Below are 21955 nucleotides of genomic sequence, written 5' to 3'. Positions count from 1 at the left end.
TAAAAATAGTGTGTCATTGTCTCAGTGAATAATTTCTTTCTATTGATCATTTCCTTAAGAGCCTCAGCATAATCCAAGTTTTGAGGAAAAGCCTCAAGAATCCGTTCCTTCCATTCTGTTAAGTTGTTTTAGAACGCAGCCATTGTTTTTTTTTTTTAATCCGCCACCTCTGGCGCCTTTTTGATTGTCATCTGTCTAATGCTGTGAAATATACCGTTAAGTAAAAAGTACAATCTTTCTTTCATAAAATCACGAATAAAAACCACGGAATCCTTCATGGTAGCATAGCGTGGTTGCTAATCAGCGGAAGTGATCAGTAGTTGAAGGAAAATCCGAAGTATTTCAAGAGTATATTGTTCGTACAGTACAGCGATACAGTCGCCGGGTATATCGACTGCAGATCGTCGTAATACAACGAAACAGCAATTATACCGATATCTGGACGTCAAGATGGGCACAAACTTGTTCAATTTAGAGAAATTGACCGGCCGTGACAACTATGCAACTTGGAAATTTAGTATGAAGACGTATTTGGAGCATGAAGATCTTTGGGAGTCCGTGCAACCTAGTGACCCAAACAAAGCGGTAGATGCTAAAAAGGACATGAAAGCCAAAGCTAAGTTGATTCTCCTGTTGGATCCGCAGAATTATATTCATGTACAAGATTGCACTTCGGCAAAACAAGTGTGGGAAAACTTACAAAAGGCCTTTGATGACAAAGGGCTGACAAGGAAAGTAGGCTTGCTTAAGGACCTGGTGAACACATCTTTAGAGTCAAGTAATAGTGTTGAAGACTATATTAGTAAAATAATGACAACCGCTCACAAACTTCGCAATATTGGGTTTGTTGTTAATGAAGAATGGCTCGGCACACTAATGCTAGCTGGTCTACCAGAAGTCTACATGCCCATGATAATGGGGCTTGAAAGTTCAGGTGTGGCAATTACCGCTGATCTTGTGAAAACAAAACTTTTACAAGAAATTAAATCAACAGATTCGGGCGCTGCCTTATACACAAACTTTAAGAAGACTAAGCAGGACCATCAGCCTGTCAAACCTAAGGGTCCCAGATGTTACAGCTGCAACAAGCATGGCCATTATGCTAAATTCTGTAAGAATCCTAAGAAAACTACACACAAACAGCAGAAGAGTGGAGATAGTACAAATTTTGTGGCAGCGTTTTCGGCATCATTAGGAGGAGAAAGCAACAATAATTGGTTTATAGACTCAGGTGCCTCCATGACTATGACAGCTAGAAAAGACCTAATGTATAACATTGGCAAGCCACCAGTAACATCAATCACTGTGGGTAACAAAGCAACATTACCTGTATTGGGAGCCGGGTGTGTTGATGTGAAGTTGAGTAAAGGAGGGATTCTTCAACTGAAAAATGTCTTGTATACTCCTGGACTTGGTCCTAATTTGATATCAGTGAGTAGCATAACAAAGAATGGTTATGAAGTGAGATTTTTTGAAAAAGGGTGTCATGTTCTGAATGCGGAAGGAAAAATCATTTGCTCAGGAACGCAGATGAATAGACTACCTGCTAGATACAGCCAATACCTCTGAAACGGCACAATTTTCTACAGCCAGAGGTGATGTTGACAATACCTTTTTATGGCATTTAAGAATGGCTCATTTAAATGTATCTGATGTCAACAAGCTGCCTATTGCTGCCGAGGGTGTGACTATTGAAACAAAAAGTGACAATATCAGATGTACTCATTGTGCAGAAGGAAAACAGACAAGACTGCCATTCAACAAGGTGGGTTCCAGAGCCACACAGCCCCTTGAGCTCATACATTCTGACTTATGTGGGCCGATGGAACACCTATCAGTCTCAGGTATGAAATATTTCATCACTTTTGTTGATGATTACACTCGTATGTTCCATGTATACTTTTTGAAAGATAAATTGAATATTTTAGAGGTATTTAAAGATTTTAAGGCTAGAGTTGAACTACAGCTAGAAAGAAAATTAAGATGATTCGCACAGATGGAGGCAAAGAGTACTGCAATAATCAGTTTGAAAAATATTTACGTAGTAATGGTATTATCCATCAGACTACAACACCGTATACAGCTGAACACAACGGATTAGCAGAACGCGGGAACCGCACACTTGTTGAACGGGCAAGATGTATGTTGTTTTATGCCAAACTAGAGCCGAGGTATTGGGCCGAGGCCATAGCCACAGCAGCCTATATCACAAACCGCTCAGCATCTAGGAGCCTGGAAGGTAAAACTCCATATGAAATGTGGTATGGGCGTAAACCTAACCTGTCCCATATTAGAATATTTGGCACGGAGGCCATGGTCCATATACCCAAGCAGAAGAGACAAAAATGGGACAAGAAATCGACAAAGTTGATTCTAGTGGGATACTGTGAGAACTCAAAAGGATACCGGCTATTAGACCCAACCAGTAGAAAAATCATCAAAAGCAGAGATGTTATTTTTCATGAAAATTATCAAAATAACATGTTTTATGAAAACACTGTTTCAGTTGATCTCCAAGGAGAAGAAGACCTGTCATCAGTCAGCTCCAGTAGTTCCTCTGACAAGGAGGAGAGCCCAGTGACCAGTGATGACAGCTCGAAAGGTAACACCGCAGCTCATTTGAGTCCGACAAATTCCGACGGTACACCAGGCAGCAAAGGTAAGGCTATAAAGCCTGTAAAAGATAATAACAGTGAAGATTCTAATAGTGAATATCAGACTGATACGGATGATCTTGATGAAACCTACTATCCCCCGGTAAATACAAGTTTATCGCAAAGTCAGGACAAGAAAATGACTCTAAGGCCCCGCAAGAATGCAAATGAGAATACTCTGTTCTGTTTATACACTAATTTGTCCGATCCACAGTCAGTAGAATAAGCCATGTCGTCTCCACATGCCGCTGAATGGAAAAAGGCCATGGACGAAGAGTACAGTTCCCTGATGAAGAACAACACATGGAGCTTGACTGATCTTCCTACCAATAAGAAGGCCTTACCTTCGAAATGGGTATTCAAAACTAAAACTGACCAGGCTGGAGAGGTTACACGTTTCAAGGCCAGACTTGTCATAAAAGGATTCGCTCAAAAGAAAGGGATTGACTACGAGGAGATTTACTCACCAGTAGTAAGGTATACAACCATACGCTACCTATTTGCTCTAGCAGCAAAATATAGCATGGATATTGATCAGATGGATGCTGTCTCTGCATTTCTACAGGGAGAGATAGATACTGATATTTACATGGTACAACCGGAACTATATGTACAAGGATCTCAAGTATGCTGTTTACATAAGTCTATATACGGTCTAAAGCAGGCTAGCCGCTTATGGAATATGAAACTAAACTGTGTACTACAAAATATTGGAATGCAGCAGTCTAAGACAGATCCATGTGTTTATTTCAATGAAGAGAGGAATACTTTCATTGCAGTATGGGTCGATGACCTACTTATTTTTACATCTCAACAAAATGTCAAGGATATGTTGAAGAAGAAGTTGATGAAACATTTTGAGATGAAAGATCTAGGAAAAGCTAGCCAGTGCCTAGGATTCAACATCACAAGACAAGGAGATACAGTTATGTTGGATCAGAAAAAGTATATTAATGAGATACTAGATAGATTCGGTATGTCAGAGTGCAAGGCTGTAAAATCGCCTATAGAGCCTGCCATCAAGTTTAGCCAAGATGCAGAGCCAGACAATAAGTATCCATACCGACAAGTTATTGGCTGTCTTCTCTACGTAGCTCAAGCCACAAGACCTGATATCTCATTTGCAGTCAATGCACTAAGTCGATACAATGCAGAGCCGAATACTGAACATGTGACTGCAGTTAAGAGACTGTTGAGGTACTTGCAAGGCACCAAGGATCTCAGACTGAGCTATACCAAGAATGGTGACTCAATCATCACAGGATATTGCGATGCAGATTGGGCTGCAGATGTGGTAGACCGCAAATCCTGCACGGGCTACATCTTTATGTTACAGGGCGGTGCCATTTCCTGGTCGTCGCGTAAGCAGCAGACTGTGGCCCTGTCGACAGCCGAAGCAGAGTACATGGCGATGTCCTCGGCCACTCAGGAGGCGCTATGGTTGAGACAACTTAGCGCAGAGCTTGGCCAATGTCTGAACGAGCCCCTCACCATTTTCAGTGATAACCAAAGTGCGATAAAACTTTCTTTAAATGATTGTTATTTGCCCAGGTCAAGACACATTGATATACGTTATCATTTTCTTAAAGAACATGTTTGTAATTCTAAGATAAAATTTTGTTACTGTAAGGGTGATAAAATGTTAGCCGACATTTTAACAAAAGGTGTAACCACCAATAAGATGTCATATTGTTTAGCAAGAATAGGCTTGCGTTCTAGGGGTGGGTGTTAAGTTGTTTTAGAACGCAGCCATTGTTTTTTTTTTTTAATCCGCCACCTCTGGCGCCTTTTTGATTGTCATCTGTCTAATGCTGTGAAATATACCGTTAAGTAAAAAGTACAATCTTTCTTTCATAAAATCACGAATAAAAACCACGGAATCCTTCACATTCAAGCCATGTCATTTCGTAACTCCGCAGAGCATTATGCCACATTTTTGCTAAACCCGACAGGCGAGACTGCATATAATAGCTTTTAACACTATCCGACCAACCATGAATTGCGCCGAGTTGTTCAATTTTGTTGAGCCATTGTTGCGCTGGTAGCTCCGACTTCTCAGGATCAAACTCCGGGATGATGTCAGGTTTCACCATTACACCATAATAATTTGGATTGATCCTACCAGGTTCATCCAGCGCAGCAGGCCGTTCACGATCCACAGATTCTCGCGGCCGCCATGGAGCTCAACGCCTTGGTGTACGCTCACAACTGCGCCTGCGAGTACTGCTGCTGCGTTCTCTTCGTTCCAGTCGCGTGTTGTCCCACCGCACCGGGCTACGGGACCTGCTCCTACTACGTGAATCCATATCCCACTTCTGAAAATGTTAAACAATTGTTAATAAAGAAATAACACCCCATGTCCTGAGCGAGTCATTTTTATTTCAACACAGCTACGCCTACTATTTATTAATAGCAAAAGCCTAAAAATGCAATTATTGCTTAACTACTTACGCCGATATGTCATTTGAGAGTAAAATCAAATAAGGGGTACTTTATGAGGATTAAATTAGAATAAGGAAAACCATATCAAAATCAAATGCACATTTATTAAACTATAAACTTTATAATCACGATAATTGAAACCATAATGCACAATAATAGTTAAATCTAGAAAACCTAGCTTCCAAAGTGATGAGTACTAAATACTAGAATACCTAGGTATTCTAGTGTTACTGGCAATATGAAGGAACACTAAATTAAAGGGATTCTCAACAATTTAAACCACACAACTGAACCATTAAACAATGACTACTTTGAATTCAAATTATAACTCGTAACCCTATTCGAAATAGAACACTATTAAATAATAAAGCCAATCACTATCGTTAACGGCTAACTGCAAAACGCTATAATCTAAATTAAAGATTAACTTTAAGCGCAAACGCGACCGTTATTTAAATACAATAAGGAAAGCAACCGAAAGCCGTTAGATATTAATTGTAAAATCATCAAGCAGCAAAATCTACCAGACACAGGTAACAACTATAATGACTAAATCTAGTACTTATCTTTTAGCACTATCCGTAACCAATCACTTTACACTTCTGTTTTCTATGAAGATTCAAAGCGTAATGACCACGTCGGTCTACATTTTCCAACGGCTGGATAACGAACTCCCCTCCAATAATCTGGTTACAGTTGCCTCGGCCAATCACGTTGCGAGATGCCCGTGGCGTGATTGGTACGAACGCCGCCGATTGGTCCATTTTGGCGGGAATGCTGGCGCCATTGTTGTGACGAACGAGCGCCCTCTTGCGGCCACGATGTGAATGAAGTAGTTTGACGTGTTGATGGCAGTGACGTTGCTCCATTGACGCAACCGTCGCGCCATCTATAGGCTGTTTGAGAGACTCTTGTACGGCCGTTATTGACAATAATGAAAGGCATTAAAATACGAGTGTGGGTTTATGAAACGAATGAAATGAGTTTCATAATAGTATCACACGAGTGTTTTAATGTCTAATTATGTACAGTTACATACATTGCTTTATCTACACACATATTATAAACTTTCTATGATATATTCACTAACCTTATATTACAGCCGACATTGGGGCACTTTCCTCTCTGGGGGAACTCGCGGATATGAGCTGGCGTCTTCGAAATATCTTTATCGCACATTTTACACGAAACTTTTGTTATAGTTACTTTAAAAACGACAAAACAAATTATTTTTTACTTACAAACTAATTAAATAGTAGATTGTACAACAAGGGCATAAAGTGACCCATTTTTACCCGAGGCAATAGTAGACGAGGGTAAAAATGGACATTTATGCCCTTGTTGTACACTCTGCTTTTCACTTCGATTGCGAGGAAAATATACAAAAAATCAAATATTTTAGGTTATTTTAACGTATTTATTCAAGACTAAAGAAAATTGTTCTTGGGCCGGTCGGAGGCGCGGGGCACGCCGATCGGGAGAGCGCCGGTCGGGGGCGCGCCGGCAGGGCTGGCAGTTTGTATGGCAGAATTTGGACTTTATTGCTTAGTCAATAAGGGTCGTAATAGATGATTTTACTTTATGCTCTAGAGCATAAAATGCGATTTTATGTCGTCTACGCACGACATAAAGGTGCACTTTTTGAGCATGAGAAGTGAAAAGATAAATTGTACGTCAAATGGCGGCAAATGAAAACTTTTTTGACGCATGTCACGCATCCGTAGTTTTTTTTTATTCAGAGACAAACTAGAGTCGGGGTCGATTACCATATCGTCCGATACCAACTTACAAGCGAGATTTGTCAATATTGTATGCAATTGTCATTTGATTTCGAATAAAACTTTAACTTGAACTTTAAATTGAAATGATAAACAATAACAAACTGTATATTTAAGTAGGTAACGATAATTAACGATAAAATAGGTATAATTGAACTTTTGAAAGTAACTTCTGTATATTAGTTAGTATAATTTATGCACTCATTGATAACTTTGTTATTTAATGATAACTTTGTTTTCCGCTTACTGCTCCTACACCAGCTATCTTAGATTAAAAATTGTTTTTCTCAAAAATCGACGGCAAAGTCGACTTTGACGTTTAAAAAATTGGTCGCGAAGCGCGTAGTTTATGGTCAGTCAAATATTAAAAAGTTAAAAACATTGCAGTCTCGATTTTGGGACTGCAATGTTGCATACAAATTCCATTATTTGTCGTGTTCTAAACTTTTTAAAAGTTGAAATGGCCATATCAAATAAAGACACAGGCCCATTAAACAGCCAAAGAGATGATTAGTACTTATAATTATAATGTTGGTACCGCGACTATTTAGCTGTCTCAAATAGGTTGGCGTATTTTAGGCAAAAAAATACACTTCTATTTATAAATTAAAAAAATAAAAAGGCGGCAAAGCTAATTTTTTCAATTGTTTCTACTTTTTTCTGTGAAAATATATACGTAAGAACGTTGATTCTGTAAAATATTTCTATTATATGTCGAATACCGATGGTCCTAAAAGGCGGTGGGCTCGTGGGGGTAGTATTATGATATATGATAATGTATTACTTCACAGCTAAACCAGTATGCTACCATTGCTACCAGTGCATGAAATAAACATTAGGACTCGTTAACCATACTAGTGCCTACTATACTTCAGTACTAAGCTATTTTTAACTCTAGGGAGCGATATGAAAGTAAAAGAAACCGTTTAAATCTTTATTCAAGTCAAACTAGGCCGGCTTCAACCCTACATATCTTACCTGAGAAGATTTAGCCCTATATGGGACCGGCAACAAACTCAAAGGGACAAATCTTTTCAAAACAAGTTAAAACAACACATAACACATCATTTCTTTATTTCAGAAAAGTAAGCTTCTAATGAAACATAAGAAATCAAAATAACACTTGAAATAAAACACTAAGCTAAATGGTTAAAGAACGCGGGATTCTATAAGCTATCAGAATAATCCTTCAGGTATAAACCTTCAGGAACGTAGCGAGTTAGGCACGAGGTTGGCTAACGAGTACGTCCGATCTCTAGCGCGGTCCGATAAAGAAGAACTACCAGCGGCGGAGCCTCTCCGCTCCCGCCTCAGTCAAGTTGGCAAACCTGCTCGACCAGTCTACCAACATACCGACAAAAACGCCAACTCGTGCCTACGCTCACTCGAGAGAAACCTCTCGACGTTCCAAAGCCTTCTACCTGTCATCTCAGTTCAACAACACGCCAATAGATGGCGTTACTCTCTACGCAACTTTATTTCAACAATGCGCCAATAGACGGAGTTACTCTCTACACAACTTTATTTATTTTGTTACAACCAAATAATACGTAGCTCAACATTGCTAATCGATTTTATACAGGCGTCTAAAATAATGAACTATAACGCTGCAATACGTCTTTCTGGTGTCAGGGTCCGACACGGCCGTCCTGCGCTACACACGTCCTCGTGTGTGGGTGTATGCATTTGATTCTGTAACAAAATACTCAGCACAGTATCTCATCGCTCGGTCATTCCTGACCAACAATTTGGGTCTCACTCAAATTACTATTAAAATCAAACTTTGTTATCAATCCAACCAGAAAAAATGATTGTTCAAAATTACTTTAACAATCCTCAATTCTCTAGTCAAAAATAGTCCATCGAGCAACGACTTAATAAAAATAATCAGTAATCATCGCCGCTATCTAGCGGATACACTCCATTAATCATCGCCTCCATCTGGCGGATACTCTAAAATTTATGTGAAAACAGAAGAATCTCAAACATCAAAAACACAAATCACAACAGCTCTAATTCATTGCTCGACAGTATCACTACTATTGTCATCAATATCAAATTACGGGGAAATTATCTGGCATTAAAAAAAATATTTTGGTCAAATGTGATAATAATCATTGTAGGACATCTTAAAATAAATAGCACTCTGACTTAATAATGCCAATTTTACTCATATGAATGCAGTACATAAACAAAACAACACCAGTCCTTCGGTGCATTGCCAGTCCTTCAGCAGATACCAGACCCTCGTCAGAAGTCTCAGCCGCGTAAGTGCTACTCCTCGCAAAGAGCATTCTGCACATAAAAAGCAGACCACGTGCACCTCTTACATGCTCTGGCACTTCTGATGCGGTCACTAAACAATACCCAGTCCATCTAAAGCAAAACATTAGTGCCCAGTCCATCGAAAGCAAAACAGTAGTGCCCAGTCCATCGGGCGTGCCTTCAGTCCATCGAAAGCAAAACAGTAGTGCCCAGTCCATCGGGCTTGCATTCAGTACATCGAAAGCAAAACAGTAGTGCCCAGTCCATCGGGCTTGCCTTCAGTCCATCGAAAGCAAAACAGTAGTGCCCAGTCCATCGGGCTTGCCTTCAGTCCATCGAAAGCATGACAGTATTGCCCAGTCCATCGGGCGTACTTTCAGTCCTTCGAAAGTACAAGCTTTCAGTCCATCGAAAGCAAAAACAATGTTAAGAGTGAATTCCAAAAAGAAAATAAAAACGGTTCTTTAAATCATGTTACTCAGAACCATTGGTACTATCAGCGTCAACTGATCAACTGAAACTGAACATCACTGATCAAAATCACTAAAGATAGCTTTTTACTTTAGCTTTAACAACAGAAACTCAGCTTTCTACTTTAGCTTTAACAACAGAAACTCGCTCAAAACTTCTATGCAGAAGTAAATCCTCTCAAAATAATCCCAACAAAATGGGAACTGCTCACCAGATTAATAAAGCATGATGCACGCGTCCCAGTCAAAGGTGGTGGTGAAGTCCAACCCAAGCACGAAGGCTGATGCTTTCCGCCTTGCAGTTGCCGTTGCTGCGGCAGATGGCGAGATGCACGATGTAGTTTAACATAGCTGGCTGTTACTGAAATCATCATTAGCACGGCATCAGGTTTATCATGTAAGCAGGATAAACTCAAAGGTTTATTAAATGCAATGTAGCAGACACAAAAAAACATGTTTCCAATGTATACGGGACTTCAAAAATCTCAGAATAAAATTTAAACTTCAACGAGTGCGTTTTATTTCATTCTATGAACAAACAAACATGTGTTCCAAAAATAAGTAACACGGTAAAATGGGCCAATACGAAAAGTGACAGCTAATTAGTTACGTTAGACTGTTATGCTCAAGTTATGGCTTCGCCATTACACTGAAAATAAAATTCACTAATAAACAATTGGAACGAAACCTGTCCTTTTATTTCCAAATCTCCAGAACAGACGATACTGCACAGCTGCTTCTGTCTTACAGGTGTGAGGTGTTTGGCGTCTGTAAGTTGGCCCTGCTCAGGTTGCAGCACACTGTAACATTAATTTTCATATACGTAGCTCATGCTTTCATAGTATGCACGATTTGTGATCTATCACGGCATTACGGGCAATGATTTGTAGCAATTTTACTAATTACTAAACAGGATTACAGGAGGAATTACAGGATAAATTTCTAACGGTGCATTTTATTTTCAAAAAAAAATATTTTTGAGGGTAGAAGCACAAGTGAGCGATGAAATAATATCACGTCGTGATAGCCGATATTTGGTTGTAATTAACAACATGGATTTCACTTCAAAATAATTCAAGATCACTTAGATTTAAATGGATTATAAAAATTAATTGCAAAGAAACGTAACGATCCCAGAGATGACGTCACGTAACGACCGCTATGCTCGACTGCCTCAATCACAATTTTATTCACAATTTCACAATCATTCTCACCAAATAACAATGAATTACACTCACCTTTCAATCAAGGTTAGACACGTGAGCTTACCATTACCACGTGTCCAGATTATGGAATGTAGGTCACCAGAAATACACCACGCTCCCAGGTGGCTGTGTAAGCAATACATGATACCTTGACAATCCCACTTCTGATGTCGAATACCGATGGTCCTAAAAGGCGGTGGGCGCGTGGGGGTAGTACGATAATGTATTACTTCACAGCTAAACCAGTATGCTACCATTGCTACCAGTGCATGAAATAAACATTAGGACTCGTTAACCATACTAGTGCCTACTATACTTCAGTACTAAGCTATTTTTAACTCTAGGGAGCGATATGAAAGTAAAAGAAACCGTTTAAATCTTTATTCAAGTCAAACTAGGCCGGCTTCAACCCTACATATCTGACCTGAGAAGATTTAGCCCTATATGGGACCGGCAACAAACTCAGAGGGACAAATCTTTTCAAAACAAGTTAAAACAACACATAACACATCATTTCTTTATTTCACAAAAGTAAGCTTCTAATGAAACCTAAGAAATCAAAATAACACTTGAAATAAAACACTTAGCTAAATGGTTAAAGAACGCGGGATTCTATAAGCTATCAGAATAATCCTTCAGGTATAAACCTTCAGGCACGTAGCGAGTTAGGCACGAGGTTGGCTAACGAGTACGTCCGATCTCTAGCGCGGTCCGATCAAGAAGAACTACCCGCGGCGGAGCCTCTCCGCTCCCGCCTCAGTCAAGTTGGCAAACCTGCTCGACCAGTCTACCAACATACCGACAAAAATGCCAACTCGTGCCTACGCTCACTCGAGAGAAACCTCTCGACGTTCCAAAGCCTTCTACCTGTCATCTCAGTTCAACAACACGCCAATAGATGGCGTTACTCTCTACGCAACTTTATTTCAACAATGCGCCAATAGACGGAGTTACTCTCTACACAACTTTATTTATTTTGTTACAACCAAATAATACGTAGCTCAAAATTGCTAATCGATTTTATACAGGCGTCTAAAATAATGAACTATAACGCTGCAATACGTCTTTCTGTGGCCTATTTTATAAAGCTACAAGTTACAATTTACAAGCGGAAGTCTCGTTCTAACACATAGGGTTAGAAAGAGACTTCCGCTTGTAAATTGTAACTTGTAGCTTTATAAAATAGGCCACTGGTGTCAGGGTCCGACATATATTTATATTTCTTGCACCATTTTTGAGAAAAGCACTATATATGACTCGGCTGGAAGGCTACTTGCTGGCTTCGGATTCAATTAAACGGACTCCCAAGGTCGTCCGTTTAATACGAATCCTCAGCCTGCAAGTAGCTACTTCCGAGCCTCGACAATAATGTACTGTTGTACATGTACAACAAGAGATCAAAGTTTGATATTTTTTCGAGTGCTTATTTTGAGTCCTGTGCAAGCGAAAGATTCTATAATAATTTAGAATCTTGAGCGTAGTAAGGGACTCAAAAGCGCACGAGATGTAAATAACTTTGATCTCGTGTAGTACACACAACTTTTCACCGGAGCAGTGAGAAGATTACCTATTAGAGCCTCTACCATGACTTGGCAGAGTATTTCTCACTTACTTTCAGTGAATAAACGTGCCGTATGTTTCTTTACGGTCTAATGTGCCTAACTTCACTCCACTCCAAACGATGCTGTCCCTTTCTAAGTATACTAAAAACAGAGCAAGAGTTATATCGGAGTTTTGTACAGCGCCTCTAGGTTTCACTTAAAGAACTAAATATCAAAATTGACACATTTTCTCACGTCTATGCCGTCTACGTAATTTACTTTCTATGCATCTCGCTCTCGCATATTAGTGCAAGTGAGATGTACAGAAAGTGTATTATGGGTGCGAGTCCTTTAAGCCAAATAAGTAACCATAGGGTATTATACTGTGTTTAAAATAAATTATTTTACACCATGCATGAAATAAAGCACCAGATAATTATTAGAAAAACACAGATAGGAGTTATTTTTAAACACAAGTTCTATTTAATAAATCGGATAGAAATATAAAAAGTAGGCGTGACGTCACGATGTAATGTTTCATATAAAGTCCATATTTACAAATCGTTTTGACAGTTCTATAAAAGTAACTGATTTGACTAGTAGGAAAATACCCTATTCTTCGACATCATTTGGCGGTTCGTGATCTCGGCCGCCATTACGCTTTGTATTGTACTTGACAAACAACTGTTAACTGAGGTTATTGGAAATACGGGTCGTGTGAGAAACTTGGTATGGCGGCCAGGCATTATTTTGCTTGGAATATGCTTGCGACGGCCGAGCGTGAAGACGAAAGACGGCAGCAAGGAAGATTCCAAGCAAACATACGAGACATAGTTTTTGAAAACCCGCTTCAAAATATAAGTGATGCAAACTTTATAAAAGACTACCGTCTACACAAAGAGGCATTCACTGACCTATGCGATGTATTGTCCCAAGAAACCGACTTGAAAGGGTCACAAAGAGTGTCTCTTCAAGCTAAGGTAAGCATGTTTCATAATACGTATATATGTACTTGATTTGCATTCTACGATAGGTTAAGTTTTAATCAACAATAAAACAACTTTTGCAGGTTTTATGTGCATTATTATTTTTTGCACATGGCAGCTACCAGAGGGTAACAGGTAAGGCGCACCACTTCTCTCAAGAGGCGGCCAGCGTCTACATTGAAGAAGTGACGAAGGCGCTAAACCACCCCAACGTGTTAAATAAATATATTAAATTTCCGTGCACACGAGAAGATCGGAATGCCATTAAACAAAGGTACAGAATAAGATATAGAACAAAACGAAAGGTTAGCCAGGATGCACCCACAGGAGCACTGCTTACGTCTTGGGGTTAAATGCCCTTTCACCGCCGCTTTTTCTAAGTAAGAACAGTGAAGGGGTTGTCATGTTGGTAATAGGACCTGTAACCCTTTATTTACGATTGTTATAGTGTAGGCGTAATAGTTCTGTCATTCTTTATTTACATTCTCTAATAGGTACCTTGTAGAAAAGCCCTTATAGCCCTAAACAATTTTTTTACAGTTTCTACAGTATATATGGTATCCCGGGAGTGATTGGGTGCTTAGATTGCAGCCATTTTAAAATTTTCACCCCCGACAAGGGAGAAGAACATTTATACTTCTGCCGGAAACATTATCATTCGATTAATGTACAAATGGTATGTTTATTATGTAAGATTAGTGTCGTAGGGTTTGTCATATTACATCAAAATCAAAATAAATACATATTGACTTCTTCAACCCCTCAACTTCATGAGGAGCAATCGAAGCATATATACGTTTTTGAATTGAATTTGTTATATGTTATCTTTAACGAATTCGATTTGTGCTCTTTATGATAATATATGCTTCAGAATTATTATTTTGCGATTGTGTATGTGTGTGTGTGACAGACACTGAACTCTTTCCGTTCCATCGACCGTCTTTAAGTAGCGTACGATAGTTCGTTTTTTTTAGCATTACAAAAAACTTGAAAGAAGGTAAGCGATCTAGACATGTCCATGGTATAATAATATACTCCGCCTGGTACCGTATTCCGAGATTCGCGTATGACCTAACTGACACGGGCCTACGTCATCATGCTGTTTACAGGTTCTCAAACTTTAAAATGTGGGAGAATTTTAACCAACGGTGAAAATTATTTTAACGGTATTAATTTTAAGTTATTCATGTAGAAACATAGTAAAATAAAACAAATCTAATGTAATAAATTAACCTTTATTTATCTATACAAGACAAAAGTTTAAAAAACTAATTTACAGTTACACATTAATTACCAAGCTTACGACGTGAAAAGTTTGGAAAACACTGCGACTGCTGACACTGAGCGAGAAGGAAATAACAATTAACACGCGTTCGACAAGGATGACGGTCAGGGCATGAAGTTATCTAGATCCGAATTGTCAAATGTGACAGCGCTATCCTGTGTTGCCAGTAATGTAAACAGAATTACCCGAACGTCTGAAATTTCTTTCGTGAATCGGAAGATATTGCTAACGAATAATTAAAAATGACGTGTTATTGTAAAATTTAAGATAAAATACATTATAAATGAAAATTATAAAATTATAAAGAAATATTTTAACTTATTAACCATAGCTATAATGTACCCATGTAACATGTTATGTTGAAATAAAGTGGCAATGTTATTGTGACGTAGCCCCGTGTCACTCTGGGAATAGAAGACCATGTTTTATTAGACCATGGACATGTCTTTTAAATGAAAAACGCTTTTTAAAAATCAATATAGTCGACGCGGCGAATGATGATCCGTATGACAGTCCTTGGAATAGCTTTGGATAGACCTAATAGACGATAAAAACGTATTTATATTACATAATTGTTATATTTCTAAATAAAAAAGTAGGTAGGTACCTATCAAAAAAGTCTAGAAACATTTGATATTGATATTCACTCCATACAAAAATGAACTGTCATAGGGATCATCATTCGCCGCGTCGACTATAACTATTACTTATGAAAGCAAAAGAATATAAATAAATGATCGTATTAGATTCATAATTGTTACATATTTGCCGTAACTTATTTTTAAAATGTGTTTTTCAATTAAAAGACACATCAAGATTGTTTACCTTATTTCTAATGCTAAAAAAAACGAACTATAGCATATGTTCAAACATAAGGGTGTGGCCAGACATGCAGGGACTCGCCGAGTGCCGAGCCGATTATTTCATACATTCTTCAGTTCTTTTTTTTTTCTTTGATATAAGCGGCTCGACACTCGGCGAGTCCCTGCATGTCTGGTTGCACTTTAAGGGTAAGACAAGAGGAGACAGCATGTAGTAGCAGTACAAAAGTAAAAAAGGTGAAATTACATTTCTGAAAAACTCGATCCTATTAGTACTGTACTTAATACTAAATAAAATTACGAAAATTTTACTTTTAAATAGACATCTCTCCTTTTTAGATATGTGACCATGAATGTAGAATATTAGCTGTAAATGCTAAGTATGGAGGAGCTGCCCACGATAGCTTCATTTGGGAAAATAGTAACATTAACGATCACATGCAACTATTGCACACGCGCAATGAAATTGTTTGGCTTCTGGGTAAGGCGCTATTAATTACAATACAACGTAATATTAAATATGTAGGTACCTATAGGTAACGATGTTGGTACAGCGATATTCTATTCTATGTTAACAGGTGATTCAGGGTATCCTCAACGGCCATGGTTAATGACACCCTATGTAGACGCAAACCCGGACTCTGCAGAGGAGATTTACAACGCCGCACACACTACTGCTAGAGTTTTGATTGAAAACACTTTTGGGCGTTTGAAAAATCGTTGGCGTTGTTTGCACCAGGAGAGGGCGTTGCACTACAGGCCAGAGAAGTGTTCGCGGATCATATTAGCATGTTGTGTATTGCATAACCTTGCTATACAACATAACGTGCCGTTTCCCGAAGAAGTGTCATCTGCAGAACCTCAAGGTTTTTTATAAAAAACATAATTAAGATAGATTGAGTAGGGAATGCTCCCGGTACTGAGTTTGTATGGCGAGAACCTGGAATTCCCGGTTCCGGTACTGTATTTGTATAGAAAGCCAGTACCGGGAGCACTCCATGAATATAATAGTACTTATATAATTATTAAATATATACGGTAACTATACAAAGTCTATTATTTTTCAGAATTATTCGAACGAGAGGAATTGGTAACAGAAAATGCAGCTAGTGAATTATTGATGGGAAGAGCAATGCGCGATCAATTGGCCAGGCGCCTTGCCGAACAACGCGGCCATCATGTATAAAACCCTTTGACCGCCGTTGGCATGTATACAAGACAACGATAGAACGATACACTGGTGCCACTGTCTTGTAAACAAGACAAATATTCAACTGCTCGGTAAATGTGGAAAAATTATAAATTATATTTTTTTTACACTTATGTTAATGTTTTAGGACTTTGTTTTAAAAAAAAAACATTTAAAGCTGCTATATAAATCCATTCTTTTATAATAAGGCTATCAAAATAATTGCTCCAGATTTCAACGTTTTTCATGTTCCTCGTCGCCGTTGTCTTGTATACAAGACAGCTAGGGATGGGAATGTTAACTCGATATGAGAATATTCAAAATAAATATCAAATCGCAAATCTGCTTTTATTTAAGAATTTGAACACTTGTTAAATGCCAATTGGTGGTAACTAGTAACTAGAATAGGTACGTAAAACGAGACGAGAGAGACAGGCATAACTATAGCTGAAGTTCAGGGAGCTTCTCAGCTGTTGATAGTAGAGTCAGTCAAGTAAATCTGACCTTGTGGTTTATTTGCAGAACAAAAGATTCATTTTAAGATGATAGTGTAGTGGGGAGTCATACCCTGCAGTGACCGCTTCGCACAAGAATGGTACAGGCGGACGCTAGGACTAGTCAGTGTCGCCTAACTATGAGATTTGAAACTGACGAAAAATTGTCATGGTATAAGGGAGGATGTAATACGGGAACTGAGAAGCTCATCTAAGGAACATGTCGAATGTGAAACATGTATTCCCGAACATTTCCGATATTATTGTTTTTCACTCATTGATAATTCAATTAACCCACGTGTAATTTTCCCCAATGCAGTTCCGGTACTTACATTTTATATTATCGACACACGATGCGCGGCTCTACCGTTACGCTTATAAAGTTTACGTACCGACAAGCGCTTACGCCGTTGACCTAGAGACTATTATTACTTAACCTTTTCGACGCCGTGTCAAATACAAAAGCTGTCACTCAGACGCCACGTCATCGAAGTGACAAAACTGAAATTAAACTTTATACATATGCATGTAGGTCTATGTTGTTCTGTGGTCTGTGGCCGATTAATCGGTCTTTGGCGTTGAACCTGCGGTGCGGATATATCGGTCACTGGCGTCCAAAAGGTTAATCCGCGCGGAAAAAGTCCTTGTCGGTCTGCACTGCGGGCAGTCCATGCGCGCCGTTGTCTTGTTTAAAAGACTTCTCGTACAGCCTAGTGCGGTGATAATACGTCATGAATATTGATTAGTGGTTGTTTTTAATGATAAAGACCTTGATCATTTTTGGCATTTTCGAAATAAATTAAAGTTGGTTAAGAACAAAGCCAAACTGAGAAGATTTTTACCATAAATTGTAAATATCGATATCACTATTTGCAATCCCTAAACTTTTTATTAGTTGTTTACTTAAAATTTGCTCTGGCGTGTGAGTGAGCGTCTTTGCGGACTAGGTCCGGCGGCCAAAAGGTTAAAGGGCCATATGTACTGTAAAACGTTGTACGATACACGTGCGAATAGGTAATTCGCAACTCGTGTCGATTTAAAACACTCCCTTCGGTCGTGTTTTAATTTATCGCCACTCGTTTCGAATTTCCTCTTTTCCGCACTTGTATCGTAAATAACTATTTCAGGTGTTAAGGCGGGATTTCACCAGTGCGGCTCTGTGCGGCACAGGCATTTTTGTACTGAATATGCTTGTGCCGCACAGAACACTGGTGGAATCCCGCTTTTATACTTGGGGGTATGTTTGTACCTAATTACGGTCCCATTAGGTACGATAACGGAATTCTTGTTTGAAATGAATAAGTAAAATATAGTAAAGGCATAATATATAACGTTATTTATTCTCTAGAATATCTGCTATTCTATTGACAACAGCTGTAAAATTTCCAAATAACTCCATCCACCGTTCCTCATTCCTCCTCCTATGTATCTCAGTTTCTCGCTGAAAAGCACGCCATTCGGTGTCAGATCTGACAAAGGCTTGCCTCGCTATTTCTGACTGTGTCTGAGTGCGGGTTCTCCTCTGCGCAGGAGAATTAGAATTTTGAACACCACGTCTTCGCCGCCGACGTGGCGGGGTTGGCAGGGGCGTAGGGCTCTGGGGCGAGCGGTGGCCAGCGGCATTGGCGCCAGCAACAGCTACGCGTGGCGTGAGCGGGCTGGGCGAGGGACTCCCCGACAAGCGGTTTGCGGCGGCGTCGGCAGCTGTCCTGACCACTACGCGTGGCGTGAGTGGCACAGGCGGGAGGCTTTGCGGCATGTGCTGCCTGGCATTTGCAGAAGTAGACACATGCTGGGCTGTAAAAGAAGCAGACCAAATATATTTACTTTTAGCACCATTTTTTATCTTTTTAGAATAGTTATTTGCGATACAAGTGCGGAAAAGAGGAAATTCGAAACGAGTGGCGATAAATTAAAACACGACCGAAGGGAGTGTTTTAAATCGACACGAGTTGCAAATTACCTTTTCGCACGTGTATCGTACAACGTTTTACAGTACATATGGCCCTTTAAACTTTTGACATACGCACGAAAAGTGCTATTTTACGCACTAGTGCGGGAAAATAGGACCATATGTACTGTAAAGGCATTTTTTTTTCTTTAATACACATACATAAAAATATGAGCAGCATAATATGGAATTATCTTACACAGAATAAACTATAAGATAGGTAACTTCAATTGCCATCTGGTATTCCAATTAATCCATTGGGGAATCTAAGATGCTAGTGTTTTTCTTTTAGCTGATATAATAGATATAGCTTGCCACCATCACGGATAGTATTAGCACCGGCAACCGACTGAGTTCTGAGCTCTGCGATCCTGCCAAAGCTATCCAGTCCATTCAGGGCTAGTAAATACAAAACAAAAATATAAATATATCAAATTTTTCAGAAATTACAAAAAGGAAAAATAAGTCATTATGACATATACGTATAGTACATAGATGAAATATATACTTAGGCAGATTTTATGTATGCTTACTCTGCAGCACACACTGACTGGCACCAGCACTAGAAATTGTCAGAGTTCTGTCACTATTCATATGTAGTCCATCTTCCTGTCCGTGGAGGGCTATAGTGGAAATAAAACAGTACATGTATACGTTTTATACACATTTATAGAAATTACAGAAGAAATGTAACATTTAAATGAGATGATAGCATTAGACTCTACTATAGTATTTTTCAAACTGGGAAGGTACGTTGATGGGTGTCATCTCCATACTATGTATACCCTAAAAATGCCAAATGTCGCAAAATAGTATTAATTCACATCTATCCGCGTACCCTTCCAGTATGAAACATACTATACTTACTCTGGTTCACTTCACTAGCCACAAGAAGACCTGGAAGATATGTGGATTGAGCCGAGGTTCCCGGTTGATTCCAGTTATCTGCAATAAGAATAACACTGCATTATAATACTGTGTTGTGTGTGTCCAAAAAAGAGTATAATATTAAACCCACTGGAAAATAATTGTAATATTGACGGACTGTCCTCCTCTGTCTCTTCGATAAAAATGCCAAATGTCGCAAAATAGTATTAATTGACATCTATCCGCGTACCCTTCCAGTATGAAACATACTATACTTACTCTGGTTCGCTTCACTAGCCACAAGAAGACCTGGAAGATACGTGGATTGAGCCGAGGTTCCCGGTTGATTCCAGTTATCTGCAATAAGAATAACACTGCATTATAATACTGTGTTGTGTGTGTCCAAAAAAGAGTATAATATTAAACTCACTGGGAAATAATTGTAATATTGATGGACTGTCCTCCTCTGTCTCTTCGATTACCACGTCGACTAAATCATTCTGTAAAATTAAGATTGCTATCAGACATGAAATACCAATTTATATAATTACCTACATTTAGATACACATAATTATTGGGACCGTGAACGATGGCAGCGCTGCTTAGCGTTCGCAACGTTGAGGGCAACTGTCAAATAATGAGCGCAACAAAATAATTAGTACATTGTGCAACATTGGGCGTAAGTTAAATATTGCAAACGAGAGTATAGTTAAATCGCGACGGCTTGCCGGAGCGATTTATAGACTCGAGTTTGCAATATTATTACGCCCCGAGTAAAACACAATGTTTTTCATCACACTTGCGATACGAAAATTAAGTTTTAAGAAAAAAAACTGTTAATTATGGCACTAGAAACTTCATAACTCCCTAAGGAAAACGCTTTTTCTATAACTCCCGCTAAACCTGCGTGCAATTCCACATTTACTGAGCAAGTGTGATGAAAAATATTATGTTACTTCGCTTATAACAATGTGTTGTGACACAGACGACTAGACGACAGACAACCCTACGTGTCAAAAGTATGCTTTTGACGGGCTTTCAATAACTAATATTACAATCACCTAATGTTGGTACACTGTAATAGCGATATACTATTTTATTAACATCCAAGCAAAACTAGATAAAATGTTTACCCGTTACGTTGTTAAGTCTGGAATAATACTATATGATAATATGATATACAAGGCTAATATTTAGCTCGGTGTTGAAAATATACTTGGTCAAGCAGATATTGTCAGTAGAAAACGGCGGCAAATTTGAAAAATGTAGGCGCGAAGGGATATCGTCCCATACAAAATTTGAATTTCGCGCCTTTTTTTACTGACAAGGTTTGCTTGACCAGCTTTATATAAAATTTAATATTAGGGCTCATACTAACGAGCGCTTTTTCAACGCGCGTTAAAAAAGCGATTGAATCTGTCCGCACTCTAGATTCGATTTAACGAACAAGGCTTAAAGTCGAAAATCCAACAACGCTTGATAAAAAGCGCCACCGCTGTCGTGTGAATAAATACACATGTATCCATTTGTGTCATTCAAACGCTTTTTTAACGCGCGTTGTAAAAGCGCTCGTGCTAATGTGGCCTTACTGTTTCGTCCAGTATTATTGCAGTTTACCACACAACAGCTATCGTGATCCATTTTTAGGGTTCCGTACCCAAAGGGTAAAAACGGAACCCTATTACTAAGACTCCGCTGTCCGTCCGTCCGTCCGTCCGTTCGTCTGTCACCAGGCTGTTTCTCATGAACCGTGATAGCTAGGCAGTTGAAATTTTCACAGATGATGTATTTCTGTTGCCGCTGTAACAACAAATACTAAAAAGTACGGAACCCTCGGTGGGCGAGCCCGACTCGCACTTGTCCGGTTTTTATCGTAAGTATGATTTAAAGAACAAAATAACTGAGAAGTATGGGAATTGACAGAAACACTTTACACGATGGGCCAGCGCCGGCCACTCCAAGGGACGCATTTATGCGTGATATTGCTATCTCATTCTATCGCATGGC

General features: G+C 39.1%; 2 protein-coding genes and 1 long non-coding RNA gene across 3 annotated transcripts; 2 read left to right on the top strand and 1 right to left on the bottom strand.

Moving 5' to 3' along the window:
* Positions 1–1554: 1554 nt before the first annotated feature.
* On the top strand, positions 1555–2880 carry LOC134805812 (uncharacterized). The gene is made up of 2 exons (XM_063779025.1): positions 1555–1844; positions 2507–2880. The coding sequence occupies exons 1-2, from the start codon at positions 1631–1633 to the stop codon at positions 2878–2880; spliced, it is 588 nt and encodes a 195-aa protein (XP_063635095.1). The 5' UTR covers positions 1555–1630.
* Positions 2881–13116: 10236 nt separating this feature from the next.
* On the top strand, positions 13117–16324 carry LOC134805810 (putative nuclease HARBI1). The gene is made up of 5 exons (XM_063779024.1): positions 13117–13335; positions 13425–13615; positions 13882–14017; positions 15787–15928; positions 16026–16324. Exons 1-5 carry the CDS (start codon positions 13117–13119, stop codon positions 16322–16324), a joined length of 987 nt encoding a protein of 328 aa, XP_063635094.1.
* Positions 16325–19391: 3067 nt separating this feature from the next.
* LOC134805824 (uncharacterized) lies at positions 19392–20902 on the bottom strand. The gene is made up of 4 exons (XR_010146402.1): positions 20379–20902; positions 20228–20305; positions 19615–19704; positions 19392–19480 (listed from the first exon to the last, which is right to left on the bottom strand). It is a non-coding gene; the product is annotated as an uncharacterized LOC134805824 (long non-coding RNA).
* Between the last annotated feature and the right edge of the window lie 1053 nt (positions 20903–21955).

The sequence above is a fragment of the Cydia splendana genome, unplaced genomic scaffold (assembly GCF_910591565.1).
Source record: "Cydia splendana unplaced genomic scaffold, ilCydSple1.2 scaffold_66_ctg1, whole genome shotgun sequence".
Classification (NCBI taxonomy): Eukaryota; Metazoa; Arthropoda; class Insecta; order Lepidoptera; family Tortricidae; genus Cydia; species Cydia splendana.
This window is presented reverse-complemented; position numbering and strand designations above follow the sequence as displayed.

Excerpts from the sequence above, each read along its gene's own strand:
- LOC134805812 (XM_063779025.1), top strand. The coding sequence starts at position 1,631 with ATGGCTCATTTAAATGTATCTGATGTCAACAAGCTGCCTATTGCTGCC. Across the intron at positions 1,845-2,506 it reads GGAACACCTATCAGTCTCAG|TTGATCTCCAAGGAGAAGAA; the intron begins GTATGAAATATT and ends ACACTGTTTCAG.
- LOC134805810 (XM_063779024.1), top strand. The coding sequence starts at position 13,117 with ATGCTTGCGACGGCCGAGCGTGAAGACGAAAGACGGCAGCAAGGAAGA. Across the intron at positions 14,018-15,786 it reads ATTCGATTAATGTACAAATG|ATATGTGACCATGAATGTAG; the intron begins GTATGTTTATTA and ends TCTCCTTTTTAG. Across the intron at positions 15,929-16,025 it reads TGAAATTGTTTGGCTTCTGG|GTGATTCAGGGTATCCTCAA; the intron begins GTAAGGCGCTAT and ends CTATGTTAACAG.